The sequence below is a fragment of the Salvelinus namaycush genome, chromosome 15 (genome assembly GCF_016432855.1).
Source record: "Salvelinus namaycush isolate Seneca chromosome 15, SaNama_1.0, whole genome shotgun sequence".
NCBI lineage: Eukaryota > Metazoa > Chordata > Actinopteri > Salmoniformes > Salmonidae > Salvelinus > Salvelinus namaycush.
The window spans coordinates 17,728,082-17,736,489 of record NC_052321.1 but is presented as its reverse complement, the minus strand read 5'-3'; the positions used below and the strand labels follow the sequence as shown (position 1 = coordinate 17,736,489).

Genomic DNA, 8,408 nt, shown 5'->3' with positions numbered 1-8,408 from the left:
CTTTGTGTTTCTGTATAGGTATTTACGCAATGTCACGATCGTTATATGGTGGAAGAGAGGAGGACCAAGGCGCAGCGTGATAACAATACATTCTTCCTTTTAATGAAACGAAGAACACTTGACAAACTAACAAACGAACGAAACGCTATAAACAAATAGTGCTGACACAAACACTACACATAGACATAGACAATAACCCACGAACTACCCAATGAATATGGCTGCCTAAATATGGTTCCCAATCAGAGACAACGATAGACAGCTGTCTCTAATTGAGAACCAATCTTGGCAACCATAGACATACATCACACCTAGACTAGCAAACACCCATAGACTTACAAAAACCCCAAGACAATAACAAAAACACCTGCATCCCCCATGTCACACCCTGACCTAACTAAAATAATACAGAGAACAAAAATAACTAAGGCCAGGGCGTGACACTCAAATACTTTTGCTCTAACGGTGCTTAGCTCTACATCTTCTGTACAGCACTTTGAGATATCAGCTGATGTAAGAAGGGCTATATAAATACATTTGATTTGATTTGTTCTGTTTGGTGCTAAATTACTTGGTTTGGAATGGTTTGAAAACTGTATTCAACATCTCAGATAATGTAAAGAAGACACACCTGATGTCCTGCTGCTAAATATGAATAGGATATACAGTACCAGTCAAAAGTTTGGACACACCTACTCATTCAAGGGTTTTTCTTTATATTTATTATTTTCTACATTGTAGTGAAGACATCAAAACTATGAAATAACACATATGGAATCATGTAGTAAGCAAAAAAAGTGTTAAACAAATCAAAATATATTTTATATTTGAGATTCTTCAAAGTAGCCACCCTTTGCCTTGATGACAGCTTTGCACACTCTCGGCATTCGCTCAACCAGCTTCATGAAGTAGTCACCTGGAAATCATTTCAATTAACAGGTGGCGTGGGGGTGCTTTACTGGTGACACTGTCTGTGATTTATTTAGAATTCAAGGCACACTTAACCAGCATGGCTATCACAGCATTCTGCAGCGATACGCCATCCCATCTGGTTTGTGCTTAGTGAGACTATCATTTGTTTTTCAACAGGACAATGACCCAACACACCTCCAGGCTGTGTAAAGGGCGATTTGACCAAGAAGGAGTGTGATGGAGTACTGCATCAAATGACCTGGCCTCCACAATCACCCGACCTCAACCCAATTGAGATGGTTTGGGATGAGTTCGACCGCAGAGTGAAGAAAAAGCAGCCAACAAGTGCTCAGCATATGTGGGAACTCCTTCAAGACTGTTGGAAAAGCATTCCAGGTGAAGCTGGTTGAGAGAATGCCAAGAGTGTGTAAAGCTGTCATCAAGGCAAAGGGTGGCTACTTTGAAGAATATAAAATATATATTGATTTGTTTAACAATTCTTTGGTTACTACATGATTCCATATGTGTTATTTCATAGTTTTGATGTCTTCACTATTATTCGACAATGTAAATAAATAGTAAAAATAAAGAAATACCCTTGAATGAGTAGGTGTGTCCAAACTTTTGACTGGTACTGTATGTATAGGTGTATAAAAGTGTTCAGCTTATTATGTCAAAGGCTTAGATGAAGAGAAAGTATGGCATTTCATACATTCAACTCTGTAACAAAACCACAGTTGTCATATTAATGTTATTCTAGAAACAATTTAATACATTGGGGGGAAACCAGTGGAACAAATTGTGTGATATAAATAGTAACAATTAAAATGCATAAAACCTGTGAATTATCATTCATGACCAGCCCCCTGATGAGCCCATTGGTCCAGAGGGAATGAGTGATATGCTTAAATTGGACCTGGCTAGGCCTGGCAGTCAGACTGCAGAGGAATGCAGGGCCTTTGTCTATCTGAGCGAAGAGTGGGTCAGGGGGAGAATGTCATTGATGATTGCAGAAAGGTGGAAAGAACCTCCAGGAAGTGCGCTCTCTCTCTCTCTCTCTCTCTCTCTCTCTCTCTCTCTCTCTCTCTCTCTCTCTCTCTCTCTCTCTCTCTCTCTCTCTCTCTCTCCATACCTCTCTCTCTCTCTCTCTCTCTCTCTCTCTCTCTCTCTCTCTCTCTCTCTCTCTCTCTCTCTCTCTCTCTCTCTCTCTCTCTCTCTCTCTCTCTCTCTCTCTCTCTCTCTCTCTCTCTCTCTCTCTCTCTCCATACCTCTCTCTATACCTCTCTCTTTCTCTCTGTGTGAGAAACTTGACCATGCTGAGCCTCTCTCGGAGGCCACAATCCCTGGGCACAACCACTGCTTTGTCTCACCCCATAAACACATACCACACCACCACCACCCGTCCTCTACTGGTTGCTGCCTGGGTCTGTATGGCCAGGGACCCAGGAGCTGCCAGTGGTCCCATTCTTATACACATAGCTGTTCTTTACATGGCTTGGCCTAACAAATATAAATAACTAACATTGTTGGCATTTGGCACACATGTTAGAAATAATTTTAGATCATTTTTATTGCAATAAGTATTTGAAAATGATGTAAATTCACTCAATAATATTTACTTTCTTATGCGTATTTTATATTACTCATTCCTCATATTTGGACATTTTGACCAAACAGAAAAATTGTACATGCCTTTAATAGATCATATATATTTTACCACTAAAATCAATATTGGCCGACAGGATGAGAGAACACAAAAAAATAAACCTGCTGTTCTTTTGAGCTTTGCTAAGGCTTGGGACAAGATGCCATGGTGATTATAGATTTAATTGTCAACGGTAGACTAAAAATGGAATAAAGCAGTAACTGGATCTTTAACCAGTGTCCCCTTCTGACCAGTGCCTGCCGTCTCCCGTCACATTGCTCATTCCCCTCTCTGTCAAGGGGCAGAGAGTCACAGCAAATGGCCCTTTCAAAACACACGACAGCTGGAACACAGGGCAAAGGTGACTGAAGCAGTTGCAGGGTGGGTGGAGAGGGGGCCACAAGAAGAGCAGCTGCAACTTGAAGCCACTTCTTTCCCTCAATATATGTATTTTGAAAATATGGAATTAGAAATCTATGACGATCAGTGAAAATGAGAAACATCTGTATTTTGGTTTTAATTACTCTCCATAATGAATCCTTATGATCAACTCATCTTTGATAGATAAATGCAGCATGTTTATTGAACAGGTTCCATCTTTCCTAAAGAAAATATCAAAGTGTATATTTTATTATAGATGTGACAGTGTTGGGGGTATAGCAAGTTGCAATCCCCGCCAAATGTATTTTCCTGTTTTATTTATATAAACTTTGCCTTTTGGACTTCCCATTTCTTGCAGCCTGGGCTCACCCAATATAAATTGTAGCAACAAGATAAAAATACATATCTGTTGGAATATCAAAAATATGTTCTGTTCTGCATCCTCAGACAAAAAAATACTGTATATAGAATGGGAGCATAATTGTCTTTTCCATATACATTAAAGAGAAGAAAGAAAATGATCAAAACATTTGATACACATTATGCACTGTGCGAACAGACATCGTTCAAAGCATCAATCAATTCCCAGGTGGACATTCCAGAAAAAGGAGATAGATTAAGGTAGGTCAAATTATGTTCTCAACGAACACTGCTACTTGCTGCCACTGTGTGAGTTCATGCAGTAGTACAGAATTTATTGTGGTCGGTGTTATCGCGAGACTGGTCCATTAACAACCTGCTTGACACACAGCACTGAGTGCAGCTTGCCTGCCAGGGTCGAACTGAGCTCAATAAACGACAGGAGAAGCGAACATCTGTCCGTACATCATGAAAGGACGTCAGAACATTTAAGAAAACACGGGGACAAGGAAAATATCTGTAAGTAATGCGTTTTGACAATGAAAATGTTGAAAACGAAAGTTATAATACCCAGCGCTACCTCCGTGCAGCGCAGCTGGCTTGGTCAGCGACAGTTGCTGAGCTCCTTTGCTGTGTAAAGGCTTCTATCCATGAATTACGACCATGTAGCGTTATCTTCCTGCGTTCTTGCCTCTGCTTGTAGTTTTCCTTTCGTTTAAAACAGGGCAAACTAGTTCGCGAAAAGCAAATATGTGTATGTTCGCTTTATTATTGGTTAGGCCTAATTAAAAGTTCATAGGGGCATTTGTTTGTTATTTGTAGTCTGGTCCATTGTTATTTTAATAACTTTAAATGTTTTTACACCAATAGAACAAAAGTATGTGTCATTAAAGTTGTGGCTGACCAGTGCGTAAAAGGAACAACGATGCGTTATAAAGTTATCCAAATTTCGACTGTTGTCAAGTGTCCTTTAATCCTAAAATAAAATACATTTTCTTAAGTGTACAATATTTTAGTGTTGGGACTGATGCAACATCTGAAACAAGTTTGTGTGTCTATTGTACGTAACTCGACTCAGAGTAACATATGGCTTAAAGGGGAGCACAGCTGGAGGTAGCGTTTCCATTGCGGTGATGTCAGAGCAGCTGACTCTACAGCTTGCAGTGTAATTAGCTAACAGAGCACCAGTTTACTCATTCCCCTGGCGTCTTTCTTAACTTTGCCCGATGGGCGAGTGCTGGTATCCACAAGCCTGAGTTTTTGCCTATCTCTGTTTGCATGCTTGGTAAATGAACGGTTCCTGATCATTGTTCAGTACACACGAACAACGGCTGAGTAGCGATCGTTTTTGTCTGTGTGGAAGCGTGCGTGCGACTGTACCCGGTCCGTCCGTTTCGCATTTCCATGTGAAGCTCAAAAACTAGTGCGACTAATCGGACTGCTGTTGGTAACTTGAGAGAAAGGTAGGAGAGCTCAAAAGGACAACACCGAAAAACACACACACACCTCAATCTTTAGGCTAATCGAGAATAAAATAACAATATTTATATTGATTTAAGTAGCCCTATTGATGCGTAAAGAAGTCGATATGATAAGGACCCCTTTACCATATTGTAATAGGGATGGCGCTTCTATTTAACATTCAATGGGAATGTAGTCTTAAACTTTTCTTTTTAAACAACTATGTGCATGTCTCGCATTTTAATTGGTCATGTTTGCATTGATAGACTACTTTGTGGCATTTTCTGCAAGTTGTATTCTTTTCCTGTACATTTCGTTTGGGGTTGGTTTACTTTTGTTTGTAGTTTCCTTGAACACCAGATGTGTTGCTGACGCTCTGTGGTGTCCTCTATATGGCAGCATTTCGTTGATTTAATATCCAGTTTTTCCTGTTTTTCATCAGGTTATGACGGAAGAATGGAGTTCCCAGACCATAGCCGCCAGTTGCTGCAGTGCCTGAGTCAGCAGCGTCACCAAGGTTTTCTCTGTGACTGCACTGTTCTTGTAGGGAATGCACGATTCAAAGCGCACAGAGCCGTTTTGGCTTCATGCAGCATGTACTTCCATCTCTTCTACAGGGACCAGCCAGACAAAAGGGACGTTGTGCATCTGAACAGTGACATTGTGACAGCCCCGGCTTTCAGTCTGCTCCTTGAGTTTATGTATGAGGGGAAGCTGGAATTCAACACACTGCCAGTGGAGGATGTCCTGGCTGCGGCCAGTTACCTTCACATGTATGATATAGTGAAAGTGTGCAAAAGCAAGCTGAAAGATAAGGAACTGTGCTACCTGGATGAGAAGGTTAGCGAGGGGATAGCACTGAGCTGCCTGAACAAGGAGACCTCCTCAGACAGCGAGCTGCAGAGCAAGCAGCCAGGGCCAGGCCGGCGACAGACACAGCAGCTGCCCCAGAGAGCCCCCCCGGCAGAGGAGTTTGACATGGACAACAGCGAAGTCAGGCTGGCTGTCACAGATTGTGATAGGTCTGCACAGAGCAGGCAGAAGGCAAACGGTCATCCTGGCAGGTCCCCGGACCTTGTAGGTGTCAATTATGTGTCAGCAGAGGCCGAGCCCTGCGTCCAAACAGCTGGAAAAACAAAAGCTGATGTCAGTAGTTGCACAGTATTGCTGTCCCAGAGGTCCCGGGCTTCAGTTGACATGGACTGTGCTCTGGATTTGTCTTTCAAGCCACTGTCTAGCAGAGATCCCATACACCCCTCCTACATCTCGGGACAGCTGGCCCTCGACAGCCAGCAGCAGGGCACTGAGCCACTTGTTAAAGATGAACACGACTTGCTGTCAGAGCAGGAGGACAGTGAGGCGATGAGCCCGGAGAGCCAGCGCTTTGGGAATAGTGCCAGGAGCTCAGTGGTGACAGGGTTCGCTGCCCTCTTCCCAGGCAACAACGGCTCCACATCGGCCCTGCTCTCCCAGGAGGAAGACCTGATGGAGGAGGGGGTGGGCTGCGGAGGAGGGGGGGGCACAAGGGGCAGAGAGGGCGAGGAGAGGAGGGGGAGGCTGCTGGGGGACAGTGAGGAGGAGGATGACCTGGCCTCCTCGGACATCTCCACCTCCAGTGGGGTGCTGCTGCCCCCGGGGCAACAGGTGTGTGTGTGTCCACTCTGCAGCAAGGTGTTCCCCAGTCCCCATGTGCTCCAACTGCACCTCAGCTCGCATTTCCGCGAGAAGGACGGGGCGCGCTCCAAGCTCTCCCCCGACGGCTCTGTTCCCACCTGCTCACAGTGTGGCAAGACCTTCTCCTGCATGTACACCTTGAAGCGGCACGAGCGCACACACTCTGGCGAGAAACCATACACCTGTGGCCAGTGCGGCAAGAGCTTCCAGTACTCTCATAACTTGAGCCGGCATGCCGTGGTTCACACACGTGAGAAGCCTCACGCCTGCAAGTGGTGTGAGCGGCGCTTCACCCAGTCTGGGGACCTGTACCGCCACATCCGCAAGTTCCACTGTGGCCTTGTCAAGACCCTCGCCATTGGATAAACCCCTCTCACCAGTGCCATGAAATAAGACCGAGTAGCGTCTTATCACTCCCTGAGTACTACTACTGCATATACCTCCACAGTAAAGTACTAGTTATACAAATTCACAAATTGTTAAAGACATATCCTTTTGGAATTCTAATCCATGTGGCATTTCTTAAGTTAAAGTGTAGCAACTTTATAATGCACAAAACTGGACTTCACTGGAAGGATGTTGGACTTTATCATTTTGTTTTACAATAATAAGATGGGGTGCTTTTCCACTCAAGCTGGATATATGTTGAAGGTGGACAAATCAGTTGCACTTGTTTATTTCTGTCTGTCTTGGTAGTGCAAAACTGCTGAGCTTGATGAAGAGTGTATTCTGCTAATAGAAACACATTTCTACGCATATATCTGCAAGTGAATTATAGCACACACTCCTGAATGGATTAACATTTGATTAGTGCACATGTGGAAGAGGAAACTAAAACTGTCCCAGAGTAGAAATCTATTTTATATCCAACCTTATTTATTAGTCAACCTGCTTAACAGGAAGAAATATCACAAGGCAGTGAAAAAATACTTGAAGTTGGACTACTGGATAATTTTTTTGGGTAGTTAGTATTGTCATTTTCTTTATGGTAGGAATGAAGCAGACAACAGAATGTTTCCTTAAAATAGAGGACTAAAATAAATACAGGAGTTGCAAGGGTTTTTCATATAGTAAGATGGAGCATGTCCTGAAGGAATTACTTTTTTGCTGCACTGGCCTTTCAATGTTCATCCCAGCTTAGGCTGTCAGGCTGCTGAATGAACATTTAGAAGTGAATTGTTTTGTCACCTTTATGCTCTATCATGATGCATATACAGGTTGGGTGTTAATTACTAAAGATTGCAGCTAATGCCTGTAACACTGGTGCCTACTGAAATTGACACTCCTGTTCTCATACAAGCATAGGACCTGTTGCCTTTAATACAACTAATCTGTGGGCCTTCAAAAACGTGATCAGCACTTTCCCTTTACAGTGCCTTAATACCAGGAAGTAACTTGGTCACTCAGTGATAGCCCTTGGCACTTGTATGCCAATTGATTCATGAATGTACTTACAATAATGTAATACATGTGGCGTAAAATCAAGCTCTTTATTAATTAACAATTGTTCACTTCTATTTAGTAAGTTAAATTTCTGGGTTATTTGTCTGTATTACAGCACTGTAAAAGAAAGGGTAACCACATTTGCATATTCCTTTGCTGTCCATATAATAATGCTGGAGACATGCCCTGATAGACAGGGCAGAGAGTGGGAGAGATGGTCAAAGTATACTCTCGGCGTGCCTCAGTGCTTCTCTGAGGAGATGGTGTACTGTGGATGTCTTGTTGCCACACTGTCCGTTCATCAGAACACGTAGCTCAAAATGCTAAATCTACTGAGTTCATTTTGCCCCTTGTGTTTGCTCTTATAAAGTATCCTATATATTTTTCTGTTCATGTTGAAGTACGACTGATGTCTGATTTAACGTTTGACTGAATCCTTTGGTGGAACTTTGCTTGACAGAATCTTTGGACAGAATGTAGATTTCATGGGCCTGTTGTGTGTTGGAAAGATTTCATTGTAGTTGGGTTCATT

General features: G+C 43.0%; 1 protein-coding gene across 1 annotated transcript; it reads left to right on the top strand.

The window, feature by feature from the left end:
• The first annotated feature begins 3,714 nt into the window (after positions 1 to 3,714).
• Positions 3,715 to 6,823, top strand: zbtb42 (zinc finger and BTB domain containing 42). The gene is made up of 3 exons (XM_039009416.1): positions 3,715 to 3,817; positions 5,202 to 6,217; positions 6,305 to 6,823. The coding sequence occupies exons 2-3, from the start codon at positions 5,216 to 5,218 to the stop codon at positions 6,797 to 6,799; spliced, it is 1,497 nt and encodes a 498-aa protein (XP_038865344.1). The 5' UTR covers positions 3,715 to 3,817; positions 5,202 to 5,215; the 3' UTR covers positions 6,800 to 6,823.
• The last annotated feature ends 1,585 nt before the right edge of the window (positions 6,824 to 8,408 follow it).

Excerpts from the sequence above, each read along its gene's own strand:
- zbtb42 (XM_039009416.1), top strand. The coding sequence starts at position 5,216 with ATGGAGTTCCCAGACCATAGCCGCCAGTTGCTGCAGTGCCTGAGTCAG. Across the intron at positions 6,218-6,304 it reads GCAACAACGGCTCCACATCG|AGGAGGGGGAGGCTGCTGGG; the intron begins GCCCTGCTCTCC and ends GAGGGCGAGGAG.